At 45.0% G+C, this 25,040-nt stretch overlaps 1 protein-coding gene across 1 annotated transcript in view; it reads right to left on the minus strand.

The window, feature by feature from the left end:
* PITPNC1 (phosphatidylinositol transfer protein cytoplasmic 1) overlaps positions 1 to 25,040 on the minus strand; it is a 321,680-nt gene that overhangs the window by 14,510 nt on the left and 282,130 nt on the right. Inside the window, exons 7-8 of the mRNA XM_039476220.2 lie at positions 11,807 to 11,962; positions 6,809 to 6,872 (exon numbers count right to left, since the gene is read on the minus strand). Coding sequence (XP_039332154.1) covers positions 6,809 to 6,872; positions 11,807 to 11,962 — 220 coding nt within the window. The remainder of the gene's footprint in view (positions 1 to 6,808; positions 6,873 to 11,806; positions 11,963 to 25,040) is intronic.

A 25,040-nucleotide genomic window follows, 5' to 3' on the forward strand; every position in this document is an offset into this window, starting at 1 on the left:
GGCACGTGCCTCCGCGCCCAGCTAACTTTTTGGTATTTTTAGTAGAGACGGGGTTTCTCCATTTTGGCCAGGCTGGTCTCAAATTCCTGGCCTCAAGTGATCTGCCCACCTTGGCCTCCCAAAGTGCTGGGATTATCAATGTGAACCACTGTCCCTGGCCTCAAGTATATTCCAGAATAAAATTCTGGAAGTAGATTGGCTGGGTTACAGGTTGTTTGTGCTTATCATTTCTATGGTATATTTTATTAAATCAGATTATCATTTTATAATGAAAACTGGATACAATCACTCTTACGTTTTTGTTATCAGACAGGCAAACGTCCTAGCTTTTTTCTCATTACATTTCTTGTGATTAGTAGTAAGTTTACTGGCCGTTTGCATTTCTTCTTCTATGATTTACTTATTCATGTCCTTTACCATTTTCCTGTTGAGTTATTGGATTTTTTTTTTCTTTTTTCTTTTCTTTTTTTTTTTGAGACAGGCTTTCACTCTGTCACCTAGGCTGGAGTGCAGTGGTGTGGCCATGAGTCACTGTAGCCTTGATATCCCAGACTCAAGTGATCCTTCCACCTCAGCCTCCCAAGCAGCTGGGACTACAGGCACACCATCATGTCCAGTGAATTAAAACAATTTTTTTTTTGAGATAAGAGTCTTCTTATGTTGCCAGGGCTGGTCTCAAACTCCTGGGCTTGAGTGATCCTCCTACCTTGGCCTCCCAAAGTGCTGAGATTACAGGTGTGAGCTACCATACCTGGTCAATTTTTCAATGTATAGGACCTCTTTATATATGATAGATTGTATTCCTGTTGACTACATATGCTGCAAATGTTTTCCCCTAGTCTTTTAGCTTCGTTTATGGTGGCAATTTTCTTTTGATCGTTGTATTTTTAAAGAAAGGAGGTTGATTTCACAGGAAGTGGAGGCAAGATTATATGTCTGAAAGGCCTTTAGGATGGATGTCAGTTGAACATACGTGAAAACTACGAATGCCCCTGAACAAAGCATCTACAAGTGTGAATTTTCCTTCATTGTACCACACAGTTGCAGCAGCAAAAATTTTAAAAAGGGGAGTCTTATGTTCTAACTCAATGACCTGTGCAATGGCACATCATACTTTATTTCCCTCTACAAACATTTCCCTTCACTTTCAGGTTCCTTCACCAAAACAGAAGTCGCTTTTGTTTTAAGTCAAAATCAAAGTCTTGAACAAGTCGTTGAGGCAGGGAGGCTCCAGAAATCGTAAATAAGAATGGACACTCATTTGGCTCCAGCGAAATGGTGGCCATTCTTTGAAAAAAGCCATTTTTTAAACCTTTCAAAATGATTATAAATTCAATACATGCTTCTTTCAAAAAGCTTAAGGAGACTCCATTTTTTTGCAGTGAAAGTAGCCAATCCTCAAGGCACGGTGTATACCTTTTCTACGTAATTGAGACCAGTAAGGTTTAGAACTGTAATCTATGGTTGTGATTTTTTTTTTTTTTTTGGAGATGCAGTCTCACTCTTGTCACCCAGGCTGGAGTGCAACGGCGCGATCTCAGCTCACTGCAAACTCTGCCTTCTGGGTTCAAGTGATTCTCCTGCCTCAGCCTCCTGAGTAGCTGGAGCTACAGGTGTCTACCATCATGTCTGGCTAATTTTTGAATTTTCAGTAGAGACGGAGTTTGACTATGTTGGCCAGGCTGGTCTTCAATTCCTGACCTCAGGTGATCTGCCTGCGTTGGCCTCCCAAAGTGGTGGGATTACAGGCATGAGCCACCATGCCTGGCCTTATAGTTGTGATTTTTTTTTTCCTGTCGTTTTTAACTGGGAGCAGGGAGTAGGCAGGGGAAGGGTTCACAGGTTCCTCTGAAAATCTGATGGAAAGTTAGAGATTCTCTCCCCAGCTAAATGAATATAAGCACACATACACATAAAACGTTGCACTGGAAAATGCTGGCTTGGTGAACTCAACCAGCGAATGCAACCCCTAGCAGGCTTATTTCTCCACCTTAAGCTTGCTTCACTCATTATTAGACCTGCTCTAGGGACTCCAGGCTGATTTCTAAGTCACTTTCACGAGGCAGTGTCATCTACGCCAGCCAGAACTCCCCCTCCCTCATACTTTTTGGTTAGAGTCAGGTTTTCAAAGACATTCGTGAGGTTCAACTCAATCACAGGCTCCCTCTGGCAATGTTCTGTGTTCCTTTCTCAAAACACTGTCAGATTTGTAAAGCAAAACCATGCCTCTGTGAGGCTGGGCTGCCTATTTTTATCCACCTTCCCTCTCATCCCATCTCCTGAAATAATGTTGTTGTTATTTCTCTGATTAGTGTTCTAGTCATGCAGAGAGACCCAGGGCTCGTGGATAAAGACCAATCAGGGCTTTGAAACACACGTTCAACTCCTCCAACATGGAAATGGTTACACTTTACAATGAACATGAGCAGAATAAAATCTCCTTAGGAAAACAGTTTCATGACAGCCAAATGCTGAAACTCAGAAGAGATACAAAATTAATCCTTGGCTGACAAATGATCACTACCCTCAACAATGTCCTTTTTTTCTTGACTCTTAATTAAGCACTGGAGGTGGTGAGTCTAATTAGAGAGAAAGACATCTAGGGCTGCCCATGCGTCAGCGTGTACAGTTTGTGCACTGTATGAACACAGAGCAGAGGAGGCCAGTGGGGCTAAAATTCAGCCCCAAGTCCAGAGCACCTGCTGAGTCTGCTCAGAAGGGGCATCTTTTTCTAATTCATCTGTCTAAAGGGGAGCTTTTTTCTAATTCTCACAAGGAATCAGAGTTGTAAGAATTTGGGTTCCTGCAATCATCTTTTTATTTAGTTTTTTTTTTTTTTTAGGGACAAAGACTTGCTCTGTTGCCCAGATGGGAGTGTGGTTGATCCTGTAGATAGCTATGATTCACTAGTTAACTTATTTGGATTGAATGAATTAAGCTGTCCTTACAGCCCGATGTCCTAGTCTGGTTTACAGCCCATGCTGTAAGCCAGTGGTTTTGAAACTTGAGCCAGCAACACAACCGTCTGGAGGGTTTGCTGAAACAATTGCCGGGCTAGACACTCAGAGTTTCTGAGTCAGTAGGTTTGGGGTGGGACCTGAGAATATGCCTTTCTAACAAGCACCCAAAGGATGGCGATGGTGCCGGTCCAGGGACCTTACTTTGAGGACCAGTGCTAGAAGCTATAGCTATAGGCAAGGATTTATTTTGGACCTTTTCCATGTTTACTAATAAGAGCCTCACTGAGCCTGTCCAGATCAAATGAAAATAAGCCACTTCAGGTACCCCAAAATGGAGTGGAAAGGTAATGCTGGTGGATGCTTAGCCTGGGTACCAGTGGCATACATGGCCCACAGTTCCCAGAATTACTTTGAATACAGGACGGAGAAGGCACTCTGTGGGCGGGAGCCATTTCCATTCATTTGATTCACTCAGTGTCTGCATCTGTGTGATGAAAGAGCCACTGTTCACCTGGTCAGCAGCTCAGCTGTGGGTGCTGATGCTTGCAGTAGCTTACATGAAATTAATGCTGTAGTTCTCAGACCCTTGCTGAGTGAGAAGGCGGCTTGTTTTGGTTGGGGTTGTGTCAGTGTATGCAGGGGGAGACCTGCTATGGGGAGTGCAAGGCTTCCCAAGGATCCACATTCACTAAGCCCACACTGTTCTGTGCTCAGATAAGGAAAAGGCTTTTTGCACAATAGACTCCTTAGTTGTTAAATGCCTCCACTTCACTCATCCTAGGTAAATAAATGTTCTCGTGGAGATCTCCTGTCTCCTTTGATACATTATTCTAGCTTTGGGCTCAAGCTATAATCTGAGAATTCTTTCTCTCTTTTTCTTAAGAGATGTGGTCTTGCTTGGTCACCCAAGCTAGAGCATAGTGGTGCGATCATAGCTCACTGCAGCCTTCAGCTCCTGGGCTCAAGTGATCTTTTCACCTCAGTCTCCTGAGTAGCTAAGACTACAGGCATGCACCTGGTGAATTTTATTTATTTATTTTGTAGAGATGAGGTCTTGCTATGTGGCCCATGCTGGTCTCGAATTCCTGGGCTCAAGTGATTCTCCATCTTAGGCCTCCCAAAGTGCTGGGATTACAGGCTACCATGCCTGGAATAATTTTTTTTCTTTCAATTTTTATTAGAAGTCCCTAAGTCTTTTCCTTGCCCTAGACTCAGCTGACATGGAAAAGTCCGGCCCCATCCCCTTCCTGGCCTTTCATTTACTAGATACCCACCCATACTGGCTTTTCTTCCCATATCCTTTCTCTAATCAAAGCCTCTTTACTGCTCTGTCTTCTTGATCAGAGCCTGGCTATTCTTTTAGCTGAAAAGTCTTCAGTCTTCTTTGGCATTCTGGCAACAGAGAGTGCCCTGTCTGTTGGTTTTCAAACTAGCAGATTTGTGGCCCTTCAGGTGCCTCTCCTTTTGCTAAACTTCTAATCAGTTTGCACCTATGATTCTTTTTTTTTTTTTTTATCATTTTTTTTCTTTTGAGATGGTGTTTCGCTCTTATTACCCAGGCTGAAGTGCAATGGCGCGATCTCGGCTCACCGCAACCTCTGCCTCCCGGGTTCAGGCAATTCTCCTGCCTCAGCCTCCTGAGTAGCTGGGATTACAGGCACGCGCCACCATGCCCAGCTAATTTTTTGTATTTTTAGTAGAGACAGGGTTTCACTATGTTGACCAGGATGGTCTCGATCTCTTGACCTCGTGATCCACCCGCCTCGGCCTCCCAAAGTGCTGGGGTTACAGGCTTCAGCCATTGCACCTGGACTTTTTTTTTTTCTTTTTTTTTTTGAGAGGTAGTTTTGCTCTTGTTGCCCAAGCTGAAGTGCAATGGTGCGATCTTGGCTCACTGCAACCTCCACCTCCTGGGTTCAAGCTATTCCCCTGCCTTAGCTTCCCGAGTAGCTGGGATTACAGGCATGTGCCACCACACCAGCTAATTTTTTTATATTTTTAGTAGAGATGGGGTTTTACCATGTTGGCCAGGCTTGTCTTGAACCGCTGTCCTCAGGTGATTTCACCCAACTCAGCCTCCCAAAGTGCTGGGATTACAGGAGTGAGCCACGGTGCCCAGCCACACCTATAAGTCTTTAAATATCCTTTTGATATTCCCTTGGTGTTGGTAGCAAGGAAACCATGAGCTCTGAGGAGCACAAGCTGGGAAAGACCAGAAGTTCTTATCCTTTTTTGGGGTCTGTGCTTCCTCTGAGAATCGAAGAAAAGCTCCCCAGAAAAAAAACAACCAGAAAGATTTATTTAAGGCTCAGAGGAAGTAATCACAGGAGACTCTCCTGCCTGCCTCACAAAAGACAACTAGAAATAGACAGGTCTCTGGGAGGCTTCATGACGATGTGGCAAGCCAGGGCTTTTGAGGCATGAGCGCAGCATTCTGTAGGTGTGTGATAAGGGAGCGTAAATGATCTGCATTTGGACAAACCCGGGAAGGTGCATTTGCTCTTCAGAGGTGCAGATCTGAGAAAACTGTAAAAGGAAACAAAATAAAACAAAACAAAAAAAGGAAACAAACAACAAAAAAAGAAAAAGCCCGTAGTTTATAGAACCACGCCTTTTAAATGTGGCTCAGAAATAGCTAACGATATTAATCATAATCACTGTCTTGCCTCTTCCATCCAACGTGTCCTTTTACTTTTGTACGTTCTGCTGAGGAAACGGAGGGAGTTGGTGGAACAATGACAGAAAAGGACCAAAATGCAATCTAGGTTATACTCAGAGCAAATTTAATGTGACTTAGGAAAAGGCCAAGAAGGAGGGCATTTCATTAGACAATCGACCTGAAAATCAGATCTAACCTAAGTCACCAGTGGGGCGTGTTCCTTTCTATTTATAGCCAAGGACGGCAGCCATCTGATGACTGATTCTGGGAGTGCAGAAAATTCATGTGGACAAGACAAGACTGCTGAGGACGTGGGAAGAATGGTCCATCCATCATGAGTGAAGCTAACCTTGTTTTCATTTGCTGGAAATGTGTAGAACTTGTTTTAACTCTTCCCGGATCATGAACAAAAAAGCCAGAACAGGCCGAGTGCGGTGGCTCACGCCGGTAATCCCAGCACGTTGGGAGGCTGAGGTGGGAGGATCACCTGAGGTTGGGAGTTTAAGACCAGCCTGACCAACGTGGAGAGACCCCCTGTCTACTAAAAATACAAAATTAGCCAGGTGTGGTGGCCATTCATTTATTCCTAGCTACTTGGGAGGCTGAGGCAGGAGAATCACTTGGACCTAGGAGGTGGAGGTCGCAGGGAGCCAAGATCACACCATTGCACTCCAGCCTGGGCAAGAAGAGTGAAACTCAATCTCAAAAAAAAAAAAAAAGCCAGAACAATAGTTTCAATTAGGATGAACGGGGCACCTATGCCTCTGTCTGCCCTCGAATTCTTGCAGAACCTGTATATATTAGGTGAGGGATGGTTTCAAGTGTTCTCTGAATCAAAGGAATGCTTTTACTTGACAGGATGCTTCAGAGAGCTTTGATCTTGAAGTTAGGGATAAATTAGGATGGGTTTGAAACCTATCTAACAGAGAATGATGGAGCCATGCGTATCAACTATATAAGCATCAAACATCCTGAGGTTCCTACTTAGTCAATAATTCTGTGGTTATTTTAGACCAAGCTTCTATAATTACAGCTTCATTATGCCGGGCAGACAGTGCTATTTCCAACACAGGAAGCAGTGGCCTTGCCTTTGTTGTTGCCCTTCTAGGTAGCTGTTGAAGCCACATGGACAGAAAGCCCAAGTCAGCATGAAGTTGTTCTACAAGTTACTTTGGAGAAATTGACTTACCATACCACTCATCAACCCATGCAAAAGCCTGTCTATGTCCAATCAGCAGAATGTCTCGGACCACCTAAAAGGTAAAAGAAGGAGATTGAAATAATAGAATCTTTGATGACAACTCCCTGGAAGACAGGGTTGTTACCAATTCCGGGAATCTTGGTGATTACAGAGTTTCTCAATCCCTCTGTCCATAGGTGATGACAATTACAGCTGCCTGTAGGTCCTGTAGTGCCCGCACACCTCCAGCCCTTCCCAGGCTGCACGTGCACTTGCAGTATATTCATCTCCTTGTCTTATTTGAGAGTAGGGCTGGGTGTGTGTACAAACTAATGACAAATACTTGGCAGTCACACAGCAGTGTTACAAATAAACCTCTAGGTTAATTACCTTGAAGTTTTTCTCTCCATTTATCTGTAACTAAAACAGCATCTATTTTTCTTCTGTGGGAGGGTGTGTCTCACTGGTGCCTGGAGGTCATACACGTTGGAAACCTAGAACACTTTTCTAGGCAGCAAGTCCCTTCTAAGTAGAGAATTTAACACTCCCTCTTCTCTGATGACATATCCTAAATATTCTTTTTTTTTTGAGACAGAGTCTTGCTCTGTCCCCCAGGCTGAAGGACAGTGGTGCAATCTCAACTCATTGCAACCTCCGCCTCTTAGGTTTAAGCGATTCTTGTGCCTCAGCCTCCCGAGTAGCTGGGACCACAGGTGTGCACCACCACGCCTGGTTAATTTTTGTATTTTTAGAACAGACAAGGTTTTGCCATGTTGTCCAGGCTGGTCTTGAACTTCTGGCCTCAAGCAATTCACCTGCCTCGGCCTCCCGAAGTGCTGAGATTATAGATGTGAGCCACCTCACCCAGCCTGATTCAATTTTTTAGTTGTACATTTAAAAATAACGTAGCGTATAGTTGGATTGTAACATAAAGGATAAATGCTGGAGGGGATGATATCCCATTCCTCACATTGTGCTTATTTCACATTGCATACCTGATGAAAATATCTCATGTACCCACTAAATATATACACCTACTACGTACCCACAAAAATTTTAAAAATAAATATTGATTCAGTTTTTAAACAAAAATAAATAAAGGTGTGAGATACAAGATAAATAAATATCCTTTTAGGTTTGACTATCATGTAATAGAAGTGGGGGAAAAAGGCAGTTTATTTGAACTATCATTGAAAGGATAAAAAAAGAGACCTGAACTAGAATAGAACATAATGGAATGATAAGCTTGACTGGAGACAAATGAAATGAAATTGTTTCTTATGGTAACACATAATGGCAATAGAAGGCTAAAGAAAATAATATGTACCATTTGTGTGTGTGTGTGTGTGTGTGTGTGTGTGTGTGTGTGTGTGTTACTGTTCATGTGTTTTAGTTCATGGTATTAATTTCCATCCTGTGTAAATATGTCTTTTTACATTTCTTGGATACGCACAGTCCCTCCAACATTCCTTTTTTCCTGCCAAACAAATCCAGTGATTGTCAAAAACCTCCGTGGAAGGTTCAAGCATGTTTCAATAAATGGAGGATTTTAATTCGGTGAATTTGCAGAAACAAGGAAAGCATTTATAATGAAGTGTTTATTACTCCAGGCCCCTGGATATCTAGTGAGGCTTTTATGACTTGGAAGTAGGAAACACATAATGAATACAAGAAACACGCAGCCATACACACTTGAGTGCTGAGTGTGTCAAATTCATGGAAATCAAAAGAACAGCATTGAGGCATCAGTAAATGTACCCTATTAGACAAAGCACAACACAGCTGTCGACTGGAAACAAGAATTCAATAACGTGCTAATGGCTCGCGGTTGAACATTTTCCCCCCTTACCTGTGAACAGATTCTTAAAAAAACAAAGGTATTCAGAGAAAGGCATCCCTGGCACCTTCAACCCATGCAAATGCTAGCCTCAGATACTCATTAGCGACTCAAGTGCCAGAGCAGGTGTGTTTCTGGAGTGTCGATAACATTTCATTATATTTGGAAAGGGCAAGACATCAATCTCACAGGTAGTTTCAAGAAATAGATTCTCAAAACTAGCCTGAGTCATCTGTGAGGAAAGAAACACAGTGGGCCCTGGGGCAATCCAAATACACTCTTTTAAATTTTAATTATTATTATTTTTTGGAGATGGAGTCTTGCTCTGTCACCCAGGCTGGAGTGCAGTGGCATGACCTTGGCTCACTGCAACCCCTGCCTCCCAGGTTCAAGCAATTCTCTTGCTTCAGCCTCCCAAGTAGCTGGGACTATAGGTGCCCACCACCATGCCCGACTAATTTTTGTATTTTTAGTGGAGACGGAGTTTCACCATGTTGGCCAGGCTGATCTTGAACTCCTGACCTCAAGTGATCTGCCTGCTTCAGCTTTCCAAAGTGCTGGGATTACAGGTGTGAACCGCACCCAGCCTTATTTTTCTTTTATATGATTCTCTTTTTAACTGACACCTCTGGCTTTGATAAATATGCTTTGTGAGTGGAAATAAAGCACACTATGAGGCCAGGCATGGTAGCTCATGCCTGTAATACCAGCACTTTGAGAGGCCAAGGTGGGCGGATCACCTGAGGTCAGGAGTTGGAGACCAGTCTGGCTAACATGGTGAAACCCCGTCTCTACTATTAACACAAAAATTAGCCAGGTGTGGTGGTACACACCTGTGCCTTGGCTACTCAGGAGGTTGAGGCACAAAAACTGCTTGAACCTGGGAGGCAGAGGTTACAACGAGGTGAGATCGCATCAGGGCACTCCAGCCTTGGCGACAGATTGAGACTCCATCTGAAAAAACCAAACCAAAACCAAAAAAGCACTATGATAGTGGCCCTAGTAGGAGGAGGTCTTTTTACCCTAAAAAGCCACACACAAAAAGGGATGCTGTGGGAAACCAAGGAAGATCCTGCCTTAGATAGACACAGAGCTGAGGCTGGAAAACATTTACTTTGGGAGCTGCAACTGACTTCCTGGGCAATCATCAGGACCCAGAAGGAAAACAGGAGTTCCTGCAGCTTGATTTCTAGGTATCACATTTCATTCTGGCTCCTGGCTGTCCGAATGGGTTCTGGAGCACAGGAGGGGAGCAGCATACTTCTCTGTTGATGAAGACACCCAGGCTCTCAAGTTTGTGCCAGAGTCTGCCACTGCTGTGAGCCTGAGTTATGAGGGTTCAGGAGACTGGTAATTCAGTTCTTGGATCTAAATTCCAGAATTAAACTTTTTATTGTCAATTGGCCCCCAATCTCAATACACAAATCCCTCTAAGTAATGAAAAGCTCAGTGCATGAAGGTTAAATTCCAGTGACTCCAAAATAATTTTGGAAGGCTACTCTTTATCAGTTTTAGAGTGGAAAAATAAACAGATAACCAGCCTATCTGGAATGCAGAGACAATTTGCGTAGTATTTATTCTTTTGAAAATGAGAGCAGCTACAAAGGGCAATGCTCAACACTGCAGTTCCCATTTTTTTCTCCCATGAGGGACAGAGTCATGTTAGAAACCCTGAGAAAACAGAAATCATCACAAAGTGGGTTTCTGCTACAAAATTAGCATGTTTAGCCATAGTGGGTATACAATTGAAATCTACATCCTGAGGCTGTTAACAATTCTTTGGTAACCTTATTATTATTATTTGAGACAGAGTCTTGCTCCGTCACCAGGCGCCAGGCTGGAGTGCAGTGGCACGATCTTGGCTCACTGCAACCTCCGCTTCCCGGGTTCAAACAATTCTCCTGCCTTGGCCTCCCGAGTAGCTGGGACTACAGACGAATGCCACCACAACCAGCTTATTTGTGTATTTTAGGTAGAGATGGGGTTTCACCATGTTGGCCGGGATGGTCTCAATCTCTTGACCTCGTGATCTGCCTGCTCAGCCTCCCGAAGTGCTGGGATTACAGGCGTGTATTATTATTATTTTTGAGATGTAGTCTTGCTCTGTCACCCAGGCTGGAGTGCAGTAACACAATCACAGCTCACTACAACCTTCACCTCCCAGGTTCAAGCAATTCTCCTGCCTCAGCCTCCTGAGTAGCTGGGATTACAGGCATGTGCCATCATGCCTGGTTAATTTTTTTATATTTTTAATAGAGACAGGGTTTCACCATGTTGGCCAGGCTGGCCTTGAACTCCTGACCTAAGTGATCCACCCACCTCAAACTTCCAGAGGGCTGGGATTATAGGCGTGAGCCACCGCGCCTGGCCACTTTGGTAACAGAGTTATTAAGGAAGCAGAAATGCTGAGGTATACTGTCCATTGGGACTATTGGGATTTCTTGTTCTGTCTCTGGGGCATCTTCTGCTTTAGGTGTCTACATTTGCAGATCTTTTGAGTGGCAATTAACTTTAGGGGCTGTGTTCACAGGTAAGCCCTTTTTTATATTTTTGAGACAGAATTTCTCTCTTATCGCCCAGACCAGGCGTCCCCAAACTATGGCCCGCGGGCCGCATGCGGCCCCCTGAGGCCATTTATCCGGCCCCCCGCCGCACTTCAGGAAGGGGCACCTCTTTCACTGGTGGTCATTGAGAGGAGCACAGTATGTGGCGGCCCTCCAACGGTCTGAGGGACAGTGAACTGGCCCCCTGTGTAAAAAGTTTGGGGACGCCTGGCCCAGACTATAGTAAAATGGCGTGATCTTGGCTCACTGCAACCTCTGCCTCCCAGGTTCAAGCAATTTTCCTGCCTTAGCCTCCTGAGTAGCTGGGTTACAGGCACCCACCACCATGCCCAGCTAATGTTTTGTATTTTTAGTAGAGATGGGGTTTCACCACATTTGCCAGGCTGGTCTTGAACTCTCAGCCTCAAGTTATCCACCTGCCTTGGCCTCCCAAAGTGCTGGGATTACAGGCATGAGCCACTGCAACTGGCTCAAACGGTGTTTTTGAGATGCAGTGACCACATGTTGTAGTAGTACTTGTGTATCTCGTGTGTATCATGCACTCCAACTTGGCAATATAGACAATTACCTTGTCCATAGCCCAGGAACTGCTGTTGGACCTCTTACCTTGTGTACAAATTGTTCCACTCTGGTCTGAAGCCCCCAGACCTCAAACTTCACAGTCACCAGCTTGTAGGAGCACATGATGGGCTGATGGCTATCTCTCCAGCCTTCCCTCAACTGTCCCCGTCCTGTCTTCTCTGACTTGAAGTGCTTAGGATCCTTGAAAAAAAAAAAATAAATAAATTGACATATTAAAAGTTTGACCATTGGCTGGGCACGGTGGCTCAAGCCTGTAATCCCAGCACTTTGGGAGACCGAGGCGGGTGGATCACGAGGTCAAGAGATCGAGACCATCCTGGTCAACATGGTGAAACCCCGTCTCTACTAAAAATACAAAACATTAGCTGGGCATGGTGGCGTGTGCCTGTAATCCCAGCTACTCAGGAGGCTGAGGCAGGAGAATTGCCGGAACCCAGGAGGCGGAGGTTGCGGTGAGCCGAGATGGCGCCATTGCACTCCAGCCTGGGTAACAAGAGCGGAACTCCGTCTCAAAAAAAAAAAAAAGTTTGACCATTGATAGTAAATGTCAGGAATAAGTATTAAATACATAGAGACAGAAAGTAGATTAGTAGATGACAAAGGTTGAGGAAAGGAAGGGATGTAGAATGATTACGGATGGATATAACACTTCCTGTTGGAGTGATGAAATGTTCTGGTATTAGACATGGTGATAGTTGCAGAACCTTGTACACATACTAAAAACCACTGATTTGCACATTTATTTAAAAGGGTGAATTATACTGTCTCAATTTTTTCTTTTCTTTCTTTGTAGAGATGGGTCTGAGTATGTTGCCCAGGCTGGCCTCCAACTTCTCACCTCAAGTGATCCTTCCACCTTGACCTCCCAGCGTACTGGGATTACAGGTGTGAACCACCATGTCTGGCCTCACAACAGCTTTAAATACAGTAGGAAAAAACTGGAAACAGTCCAAATGTTCATCACCAAGAAACCAGATAGCTACATTGTCGTCTAGGTGCCCAATGGAATACTACACAGCAATGAAAAAGAACAAATGGCAGATGCATGCAAAAACATGTACAACTCTCACTGATGCTACGTTAAGTAGAAGTAGCCCAAATGCAATAGCATACACATTGTATGATTCAAATTGAAGTTCAAGAACAAGCAAAACTTTAATGTGATAAAAGTTAGACAAGCAGTAATCTCTGGGGAGTGGGGATTTGGTGCAAAGGGACATGAAGGAAACTTCTGGGATGCTAATATTTGATCTGGATGTAACGTGCATACATTCACTGAGTTTTGCACTTAAGATTTGTGTTATGCTTCCATTACAAGACTGAAAAAGACAGGGAAAAGGGTTTTTTGTTGTTGTTTTTGAGACTGAGTCTCGCTCTCACTCAGGCTGGAGTGCAGTGGCTTGATCTCAGCTCACCCCAACCTCTGCCTCCTGGGTTCACATGATTCTCCTGCCTCAGCCTCCTGAGTAGCTGGGATTATAGGCACCTGCCACCATGCCCAGCTAATTTTTGTATTTTTAGTAGAGATGGGGTTTTGCCATGATGGCCAAGCTGGTCTCGAACTCCTGAACACAAGTGATCCACCCACCTTGGCCTCCTAAAGTGCTGGGATTACAAGATTGAGCCACCATGCCCAGCAAGGGCTTAAAAAAAAAATGTTTGCTGGGCGCAGTGGCTCACACCTGTAATCTCAGCACTTTGGGAGGCTGAGGTGGGCAGATCACGAGGTCAAGAGATCAAAATCATCCTGGCCAACATGGTGAAACACTGTCTCCACTAAAACAATACAAAAAATTAGCCAGGTGTGGTGGCACCTGCTTGTCATCCCAGCTACTTGGGAGGCTGAGGCGGAAGAATCGCTTGAGCTGGGAGGCGGAGGCTGCAGTGAGCCAAGATTGCGCCATTGCACACCAGCCTGGCGACAGAGCAAGACTCCACCTCAAAAAAAAAAAAAGTTTAATCATCTAATATTTGTATAATGATTGCCATGAGCCAATCAGCTGCTGATTATTTCATTAGATTGTTTTTTTCAGAGATACTTTAGAAAGAACATGTAACTATAGAAAAGCCAGTAATTATGTAAACATGTATGTATGGGCTAATTTTCATTACTTTTTTTTTCTGAGACAGGATCTTGCTCTGTCACCCAGGCTGCAGTGCAGTGGCATGGTGATGGCTCACTGCAACCTTGACCTCCTAGGCTCAAGTTCCAACCTCAGCTTCCCAAGTAGCTGGGGCTACAGGTGTACACTGCCGTGCCCGGCTAATGTTTGGATTTTTTTTTTTTTTTTTTTTTTTTGAGACGGAGTTTCGCTCTTGTTACCCAGGCTGGAGTGCAATGGCGCGATCTCGGCTCACCGCAACCTCCGCCTCCTGGGTTCAGGCAATTCTCCTGCCTCAGCCTCCTGAGTAGCTGGGATTACAGGCACGAGCCACCATGCCCAGCTAATTTTTTTTGTATTTTTAGTAGAGACGGGGTTTCACCATGTTGAGCAGGATGGTCTCGATCTCTCGACCTCGTGATCCACCCGCCTCGGCCTCCCAAAGTGCTGGGATTACAGGCTTGAGCCACTGCGCCCGGCTATGTTTGGATTTTTTAAAGATGGGGTCTTGCCATGTTGCCCATGCTAGTCTCAAATTCCCTAGGCTTAAGCAATCTGCCTGCCTCGGCCTCCCAGGGTGCTAGAATCACAGACGTGAGTCACTGGGCACAACCAATTTTCATTATTATAATGAGGTGCAGCTGCGTTAGGGGCCTGCTGTCCAGTTGTGGGTCTGGGGCTGGTCCTGGTCCTGTTCACAGGGATGCAGGACCCCAGGAAGGGAAAGAACCTCACGACACAAAGCTGAGTCTACAGGGTAAAGCAGAAAATGAGCATCCCCTCCCAGGAGAAACTTGGTAGTCGGGGGTCCTGCATAGAGAAGTAGACAGGATGAGACACAAAACCAGATTGGCTGGGACAGCCCCGGCCCTTTTAATTTGGACCAGACTGTGTCTCAGGGGTGGGCTTGGCAGGTAAAAGCAGCTACTTACTAATAAAAACAGGCTTATTCTCTCAGGTCTGGCTGTGGCTCCATGGAGGCCATCTGGCACTGGCCTCTGAAGGGGGCTTTCAGGCTGCCCTTGACTTCCCTTACACATCTGCCTCTTCCGTTAGGACCTTTTGGCTATGGTGACCACTTCCTAACTGTAGCTTCCCTAAAAAACAGTACACTCTGTTGGCCAGGCGCAGTGGCTCACGCCTGTAATTCCAACACTTTGGGAGGCTGAGGCGGGTGGACCATGAGGTCAGGAGTTCAAGACCAACCTGGACAAGATGGTGAAATCCTGTCTCTACTAAAAATGAAAAAATTATCCGGGCATGGTGGCATATGCCTATAATCCCAGCTACTCGGGAGGCTGAGGCAGAAGAATCGCTTGAACCCAGGAGGTGAAGGTTGTAGTGACCTGAGATCGTACCACTGCACTCCAGCCTGGGCGACACAGCGAGACTCCATCTCGAAAGAAAAACAAAACAGTGCACGTCCAGGGCCAAGTTCCATGCCAGATGGACGCCAGGCCTTCATCAGAGCAGAGGGTGAGAGCCTTCCACTTTCGTCTTCTCAAGCTCTCCATCCACCATTCCCCACTCTGCTGCCAGGGCGGTCTCCCCCAGATGTAAACTCCACTCCTCAAAATCTGTCCAAGGCACCATGAGTGTAGAATAAAGGTAATATGCCCTGGCAGGAAGGAGGTACGAGGCCTTTTATATTATTACTTATTTTTCTGGCATCTTTTCCGGACCAGCCTCCCAATGCCACACCTCTCTTGTGAGCCTTAAGAATCTCCTGCTGGCTCCATTCTCCAAAGTCCCAGGATTCTGGAACCCCCTAGGTAGGCACTGGTGCCCCTTTCTGAAGTTCCTTCTCCCCAGCCAATGCCTCCACTCTGCCCGATTCTCCTTTCCCTGCTTCAAGACTTAACTCAAGACTCACTGCAGTGGCTCACACCTTTAATCCCGGCACTTTGTGAGGCCAAGGTGGGAGGACTGCTTGAGGCCAGGAGTCTAAGGCCAGCCTGGCCAACATAGCAAGACCCCAGCTGTATTCAAACAAACAAACAGAAAAACACTTGAACAGGCACGACGGCTCAGGCCTGTAATCCCAGCACTTTGGGAGGCTAAGGTGGGTGGATCATTTGAGATTAGGAGTTTGAGATCAGCCTGGGTAACACGGTGAAAGCCTGTCTCTACTAAAAATACAAAAAAATTAGCTGGATGTGGTGATGCGTGCCTGTAATCCCAGCTACTAGGGAGGCTGAGGCAAGAGAATCACTTGAACCCAGAAAACGGAGGTTGCAGTGAGCTGAGATTGTGCCATTGCACACCAGCTGGGGTGACAGAGAGACTCTGCCTCAAAAAAGAAAAAAAAAAGTTCGGTGTCACCGTCCTCCGGGAAGCCTCTCCTAGGCAGCTCAGAATAAGGGCTCCTCCTTTATGCTTCTGAAGCCTCCCCTGTCATGGGTCTGGCACATCCCAGATGTTCAGAAACTGGAACTCTCTCATACATTGTGACAGAAATATAAATAGTGTGGCCACTCTGAAAAACATTTCAGCAGCTCATCAAGAGATTAAACATAGGGTTACCATTTAACCTAGCAATTTCACTCCTAGATATCTGCCTAAGAGACTTGAAAACACATATCTACACAAAAACATGTACACGGGCTGGGTGCAGTGGCTCATGCCTGTAATCCTAGCACTTTGGGAGGCTGTGACAGGTGAATCACTTGAGTCCAGGAGTTTGAGACCAGCTTAGTGATGCAAAGCATTTTTTCATGTTTCTTGGTGACCTGTATATCTTTTTTTTAAGAAGAATTCATGGCTGGGCATGGTGGCTCGTGCCTGTAATCCGAGCACTTTGGGAGGTTGAGGTGGGCCAATCACTTGGGGTCAGGAGTTTGAGACCAGCCTGGGCAACATAGTAAAACTCCTTCTCTACAAAAAGTACAAAAATTAGCCAGGTGTGATGGCATGCATCTGTAGTCCCAGCTACTTGAGAGGCTAAGGTGGGAGGATCACTTGAGCCCAGGAGATTGAGGCTGCATTAAGCTGTAATCATGCCACTGCACTGTAGCCTCAGTGACAGAGTTGGACCCTCAAAAAACAAATAAGACCCCCAAAAACAAACATGTTTGTGGATGCTCTAATTCATAATAGCCAAAAAATGGAAACAATACAAATTTCCATCAACTGATGGATACACAATATGTGGTATATCCATATAATGAAATGTTATCCTGGCATAAAAAGACGTGAAGTCTTTTTTTTTTTTTTTTTTTTTTTGAGATGGAGTCTTGCTCTGTCACCCAGGTTGGAATGCAGTGGCACAATCTCGGCTCACTGCAACCTTCGCTTTCTGGGTTCAAGCAATTCTCTTGCCTCAGAGTCCTGAGTAGCTGGGACTACAGGTGTACACCATCAAGCCTGGTTAATTTTTTGTAGTTTTAGTAGAGATGGGGTTTCACCATGTTGGCCAGGTTGGTCTTGAACTCCTGACCTCAAGTGATCTGCCCACCTCGACCTCCCAAAGTGCCAGGATTACAGGCGTGAGCCACTGTGCCCAGCCATGAAGTCTTCTTAAAAGAAGATATACAGGTCACCAACAAACTTGAAAAAATGCTAGCATCACTAATCATCAGATAAATGCAAATCAAAACCACAATCAGATATCATCTCACACCAGCCAGAACATCTATCATTAAAAAGTCGAAAACAACAGATGCTGGTGAGGCCATGGAGAAAACAAAATGCTTATACACTGTAGGTGGGAATGTAAATTAGTCCACGCTGTGGAGAGCAGTCTGGAGATTTCTCAGAGAACTTAAAACAGAGTTACTCAGAAACTGCATTATTGATGAACAGATACAGAATAGACGGTATATCCATACAGTGAAATATTATTATGCCATAAGAAGAAATGAGGCCAGGTACAGTGGCTCACACCTGTAATCTCCAGAATTCTGGGAGGTTGAGAAGGGTGGATCACCTGAGGTCAGGAGTTCAAGACCAGCCTGACCAATATGGTGAAAGCCCATCTCTACTAAAAATACAAAAACTGAGCTGGGTGTGGTGGTGCGCACCTGTAGTTCCAGCTACTCGGGAGGCCGAGACAGGGGAATCGCTTGAACCTGGGAGGTGGAGGTTGCAGTGAGCCAAGATCGTACCATTGCACTCCAGCCTGGGTGACGGAGCAAGACTCCATCTTAAAAAAAAAAAAAAAAAAAAAAAAAAAATGAGAAATGAGGACTTGACGCTAGAAGCTTGCTCGGTCACTGGACCAAATTGAGGGCCAGCTAAAACAGGTCTAGGGTGGAAGCAGCTTTCCATAAGACATGGCCACCTGGGTGCCACGTCATTTACCATCGCCATGGCAACACTGCAAGTTACTGCCCCTTTTCATGGCAATGACCTGACAACTTGGAAGTTAACACCTGCATCCTAGAAATGTCTACATAAACCACCCCTTAATTTGCATATAACTAAAAGTGGGGATAAAATGAGCGCAGAACCGCCTCTGTGCTGCTATTCTGGACACCCTGCTCAGGGGGCAGCCCAGCTCTGTAAGGAGCGGGACCTCTGCGGCTCCTGCTCCAACTTTTAACGCCACTGGCTCACCCTTGAATTCTTTCCTGGGTGAAGCCACGAACCTCCCGGGCTAAGCTCTCATTTGGGGACTTGCCTGGCCTGCATCAGATACACATGTGTTACATCCATATAATGAAATATTATTATGCCATAAGAAGAAATGAAGTCTTCTCAGAGACATACAAGTGGTCAACAAACATATGAACCAGAGCTACCGCTCATCCCAGCAACCCCATATGCACAAAAGAGAATAAATCATTCTACCAAAAAGACGCATGCACTCGTACGTTCATCGCTGTGCTATTTACAATAGCAAAAACATGAAATCAATCTAGGTGTCATGGAATACTATACAGCCATAAAAAAGAATGAAATCATGTCCATGGAGTACTATGCTCACTATAGGGTGACAAGATCCATACTCCAAACCTCACCATGATGCAGTATTCCCAGAACCCCCGTATCTAAAAGTTGAAATTTAAAAAAAAAGAAGAAATGAAGTGCTGATATATGTGCTAACATTGACGAACTTCAGAAAACACGACACTAAAAGAAGCCAGCCACCAAAGGCCACACTGTATAATTCCACTGATATGAAATGTCCAGAAGAGGCAAATCTACGGAGAAAGTAAGTAGATTAGTGGTTGCCTAAAGCTGGGGGAAGGGAGTGGTACGGGGAATGACTGCTAACTGGAGCAAAGTTTCCTTTTGGGGTGATTAAAATATTCTAAAATTAGATTAAAATGATGGCTCATAACTCGATAAATATATGAAAAACCACTGAAATGTACACTTACTTTTTTTTTTTTTTGAGACAGAGTTTCACTCTGTCACGCAGGCTGGACTGCAGTGGCACGATCTCAGCTCATTGCAACCTCCTGGGTTCAAGCGATTCTCCTGTCTCAGCCTCCCGAGTAGCTGGGACTGTAGGCATGCACCACCATGCCTCGCTAATTTTTTTATTTTTTGTAGAGATGAGATTTCATCGTGTTGGCCAGACTGGTCTTGAACTCCCGACTTCAGGTGATCCGCCTGCCTCGGCCTCCCAAAGTGCTGCGATTACAGGCATGAGTCACCGCACCCAGCTGAATTGTAAACTTTCAAAGGGTGAGCTTTATGGTAGGTAAATGACAAAAACATTAAAAAAATACAAAAATATGCCTGTAATCCCAGCACTTTGGGAGGCTGAGGCAGGCAGATCATGAGGTCAGGAGTTTGAGACCAGCCTGATCAACATGGTGAAACCCAGTCTCTACTAAAAAAAATTAGCCAGGTATGGTGGTGTATGCCTGTAATCCCAGCTACTTAGGAATCTCAGGCAGGAGAATCACTTGAACCCGGGAGACTGAGGTTGTAGTGAGCTGAGATTGTGCCATTGCACTCCAGCCTGGGTGACAGAGCAAGAATCCATCTCAAAAAAGCAAAAACGAAAACACAATCCAAAAAATGTTATGTTGCTACTTTGGTGGGGTTTTCAGGACACCCACTGGCTCTGGGCTTGCTGATAGTCCTACTAAAGTCATATGATAACAGTCGTGATCCTGAGCACATGTTTCCTGAGTGCGCCCCATGGGAACCAGGTACTGTACTGCCTGCCACCTTGACCACACTTTTTTGCCCTGGGGGCGTAGGAGCGGTGTGGTCTGTGTGTGGTCACAGAGCACTTCCCTGCACTCAGAACAGACTCAACCCTGCACAGAAGACCTGGGTTTCCTGAGCTTCCTTCAGAGTCCTTCCTTTTTTGTCTGTTGCAGGAAGACAGTGGGCCTGGGGGTAAGGAGACAAAGGGACTCCAGTGGGACAAATATTTGATTAATAGAATATAGAGCCTGTTTTGCTAATGGAGTAGAACAATATTGACAAAAGAGAGTCTAGGAAAGGGGAAGGAAAATAGAATGATAAGTATTCGAAGGGAGTGCAGGCTTCTGTGAAGGGAGGGGCTGGCGACCTTGATTGTGGGTGACATTTCTGAATCTTCCCTGTTAATTTTGCCATGTTGCATTTCCATTGCCTAAGCCAACCCAGAAACTACCACTGAAATCATATGCATAGGCCTGGAAAGACTACACTAAGTTAAGAATGTGATTTGATGGGTGCAGTGGCTCACGCCTGTAATTCCAGCACTTTGGGAGGCCTAGGTGGGCAGATCATGAGGCCAGGAGCTCGAGACCAGCCTGGGCAACATAGTAAAACCCTGTCTCTACTAAAAATACAAACAAAAATTAGCTGGGTGTAGTGGCAGGGACCTGTAGTCCCAGCTACTCGGGAGGCTGAGGCAGGAGAATCACTTGAACCCGGGAGGCAGAGGTTGCAGTGAGCCGAGATCATGCCACTGCACTCCAGCCTGGATGACAAAGTGAGACTCCATCTTTTTTTTTTTTGAAACGGAGTTTCGCTTTTGTTACCCAGGCTGGAGTGCAATGGCGCGATCTCGGCTCACCGCAACCTCCGCCTCCTGGGTTCAGGCAATTCTCCTGCCTCAGCCTCCTGAGTAGCTGGGATTACAGGCACGTGCCACCATGCCCAGCTAATTTTTTTGTATTTTTAGTAGAGACGGGGTTTCACCATGTTGACCAGGATGGTCTCAATCTCTTGACCTCGTGATCCACCCGCCTTGGCCTCCCAAAGTGCTGGGATTACAGGCTTGAGCCACCGCGCCCGGCGAGACTCCATCTGAAATAAAAAAGGAATGTGATTTATGAGACTGGGCGCAGTGGCTCATACCTGTAATCCTACGATTTTGGGAGGCCAAAGTGAGCAGACTGCCTGAGGCCAGGAGTTTGAGACCAGCCTGGCCAACATGGCGAAATTCTATCTCTATTACAAATACAAAAATTAGCCAGGTGTGGTGGCATGTGCCCGTAATCCCAGCTACTTGGGAGGCTGAGGCAGTAGAATCGCTTGAACCCGAGAAGTGGAGGTTGCAGTGAGCTGAGATCATGCCGCTGTGCTCCAGCCTGGCAACAGAGTCAGTGAGACTCTGTATCAAAAAATAGTAATAAAATAAATATGATACACGAAAAATGCCTAACATACGGCCTGGCCCATAGCAAGCACTCAGTTGATGTTAGCCATTATTGCATTTCCCCAGGCAGTCAAAGGAACCTTTAAGTAATGTATCCAATCCTATAGTCCAGGGCAGAGTAAAAAGATAGTAATAAAATAATAAAACAGAGGGCAAAAGGTAACTTTTGGAGGTGATGGACAGATTTATGGCATAGCTGCCGGGTGTGGTGGCTCACGCCTGTAATCTTAGCACTTTGGGAGGCCGAGGCAGGCAAAATGCCTGAGCTCAGGAGTTTGAGACCAACCTGGGCAATATGGCAAAACTCTGTCTCTACTAAAAAGACAAAAAATTAGTTGGTTGTCGTGGTGCGCGCCTGGAGTCCCAGCTACTCAGGAGGTTGAGGCATAAGAATTGCTTGAACCCTGGTGGTGGAGGTTGCAGTGAGCTGAGATTGCGCCACTGCACTCCATCCTGGGCAACGGAGCAAGACTCTGTCTCCAAAAAAACCAAAAAACAAAAAAGATTTATGGTATAGATGGTGGTGATGGTTTCACAGGTGTATACTTATGCTCAAAATAATCAAGCTGTACGCATTAAAAAGCTGTGTACAGCTTTTTGTATGTTTAAAAAATAATACTGAATTTGGGGGAAAAAAAAACCAACAAGAGATTACATACATCTCCGAAGGTGGCTAACATCAATTCCTTCCCCCACTGTGCTGACATGCTGCTCCTCTCACTAATGGGCAGTCTGTTTCCCCACCTCTTGAATCTAGACTGGTCTGTGATTTGTTTTAACCAACAGAATGTACCAAAAGAGACATTATGTCAGTTTAGCCTTTCAAGAAAAGCTGGAAGCCAGAAACTGGAACCCTCCACGATGTAAGAAGTCTAAGCTGATTACCTTAGAGCATCATGCTGTGAGGAAGCCCAAGCTAGCCATGTGGTGAGACCATGTGGCAAGATGCGCAACCAGGTCTTAGATGCTCCAGCCATCTCAGTGAGACCACGTGAGTGAAAGGGCCATCTTAGATATTTCAATCCAAGCTCACACCATAAAGAGCAGATGTGGCCAGCGAAGGCCAGTCAAGAGTGCAGAATTGCGAGGAACAATGCACTGTTGTTGTTTTGAGCCACTAAATTTTGGGGCTGTTACTCAGCAAGAGGTAACAAAGATGTGTCAAGCATGTTATAAAACAGGTGCATTAACTGGATTACCAAAGAGGAGAATTAATACTGCTTTGTTCTTTCCCAGAGCACACCAGAAGTTCATACAGTCAGCCACAAGCCTGAAAGCTGAAAACAAGGGAGTTTATACCTGCTAAGAAGCTCTAGTGAGTTAAAATAGAGGAGGTGGAGTTAAACAGGGACATCTGATTTCTTTCCCCATCTGTCTTTTGACTTCCTCCCAACAGAGGCAAATGGTGAGTATTATTAGTATTTATTTCCTTTTTGCAAGCACCGTCATGGGAATGATGCGTATTATTAACTGCACATAAATGACTATCTTGAGGCTTCTAAGACATGGCTTCCATCTGCCGTTGGCCAGAATATGGATAGGCAAACCCTCGAGAACGTAAGTGGAGGTCTTTCTGCTTGGGTAAGCAACTGAGTAAGTAAAGGATAGGACAGAGCCAGCAGGTAGAGGAAAGCAGGAGGCCATGTTCCTGGTAACCCAGAGATGTAGGAGACAAAAAAAACCCCCAGCAAGCAAAGCAAGGTGGGTAGGCACCAGAGGCAGGGAAATAAAATAAAAACCAGTGATGCAGGAGTTTTTCTGTTGCTTAGCTCAGCTAATTCTGAGTTCTTTTCTTACAACCAGGAAGAATTAGGCATGAGGACACCAGAGAGCGAGTGGAGTATAATTTATTAAACAAAAGGCAAGCTCTCAGCAAAGAGAGGATACGGAGGTAGTTCCCAACCCCAGAGCAGGGGAAGTCCCCTAATACAGCTGATGCCGGGACTTGTAAGCGCTCACAATAGGGAGTGTGTGCTGATTGGTTTATGAGTATGTAAAAAAGGTTAAAGTGAAGATACCACTCAAAAGTGGGTATGACAGTGTAGAAAACCAATTTGGAAAGAGCAGGTATATGTAACATAGGTGAAGGGTGGGGATCAGAGGAAAGAGCAGTTCTCAGTCTGGTCTGAGGATTTAACCTGTAGCTTGGCTTTCAGGCTTTAAACTGTCTTTGGCTTGGAAGTGGGGTTTCACTGGGGTCCACTTCTATCTGCCTAGGCATTTGGCCTCCCTCCTGTCACTGTCACCAGGGCCATGGCTTGAGCTGCCTTCATGCCCCTCAGGTCCTGAACAGTGGGTCTGACTGAGCAAGAGGAACCTGGACCAGTTGACCGGGCCTGACCCTGCCTTCCCTCCCTGATTCATGGACTGCCTTTGGCTTGTTTCCTCAGTCAATGACAGCTGAGTTTGAGATGGTTTCTATTCCAGCATCTTCGTGTACATTTCAGGCTCATACTCTTCAAGAATAAAACAAGACTTTGCAGTATTAAAAATGGAACACCAGTGGATTGCATTTCCAAAGCTGTTGAGAATTGTGGGGCCTGACAGCTCACGTCAGTTCAGACTAAGACTGGAAAAGTATTGCTTGCACAGCAAAAATGAACTAGATGCTTAAATCAATGTGTGGTTCCCGACTGCATGTCAAAAGTATAGAATTATATTGGGGTACTGTGAAATAAAGTTTTGGAAAAAGAATAGATAGAAACGAGAAGTATGCTGTATTTTCGTGATTAATAATAGAATTTTTAAGCTGAAAGTGCTAATTTGGTTTCGTGCCCTCAGTTTTATAGATAAGGACACCAAGGCCTGAGAAAAAGAAAACGCTTTGCCCCCAAATCACAGGCACTTGGTAATAGGACTGGAACTAGAATCCCAGCCGACCTTACTTCTAGCTCGACGTTCTTTCCACTACATTTACTTTTAATATTAAACAGGAAACGGGTGTTTTCGTTATAGCCCAGTGCCAAATAAGCAATTAACAATTGGGCTTTTTATGGCACCATTGTGTCGATATTTTGCAGTCTGGTGTCATATCTACAGCTGTTGATTTCATCTAGTCAATCTCAAACATGGCCTATAATTAAGGATTCACTTTCAAAGAGCTGGAGGGGCAAGGGAAAGGACTCCTTTAATCAAAACTCAAGATCAGAAATGAACATCCAGGTAAGTGCTTTTGAATGAAAATGAGCCACAAAAAAATGGGGGGTGGGGCGGGAGGGGAAAGAAATCAAATCATGCCATCTGACCTGAAATAGGCTGGTCCCTGCAAGCTTCTCTTTCAACATGCTACCCCTCCCCCTCACTGTCCTCCTTACCACCTCCCAAGACCCATTCTTTATGAAGTCATTTTCTTTCTCATTTTCTCACTTGGGTTTACAAACATTCAGTATCTAAACTGCCCCTTTCACATATCAATTGACCTTTCTTACAATATTTCATTTATATATATATATATATTTCTGGTTTGTATTTCTATAGCATCTGCAGTATTTTGGTCCTGATTCAAACTTTGTTATAGCACTCATTCTTTATAAAAGAACAGAATTATTTTACATTTTAATCATTTCCAGGTTTCCTTATTTTAAAAGGAGGTTTGCAAGCCTCAACC

This window comes from Saimiri boliviensis, chromosome 17 (assembly GCF_048565385.1).
Source record: "Saimiri boliviensis isolate mSaiBol1 chromosome 17, mSaiBol1.pri, whole genome shotgun sequence".
Classification (NCBI taxonomy): domain Eukaryota; kingdom Metazoa; phylum Chordata; class Mammalia; order Primates; family Cebidae; genus Saimiri; species Saimiri boliviensis.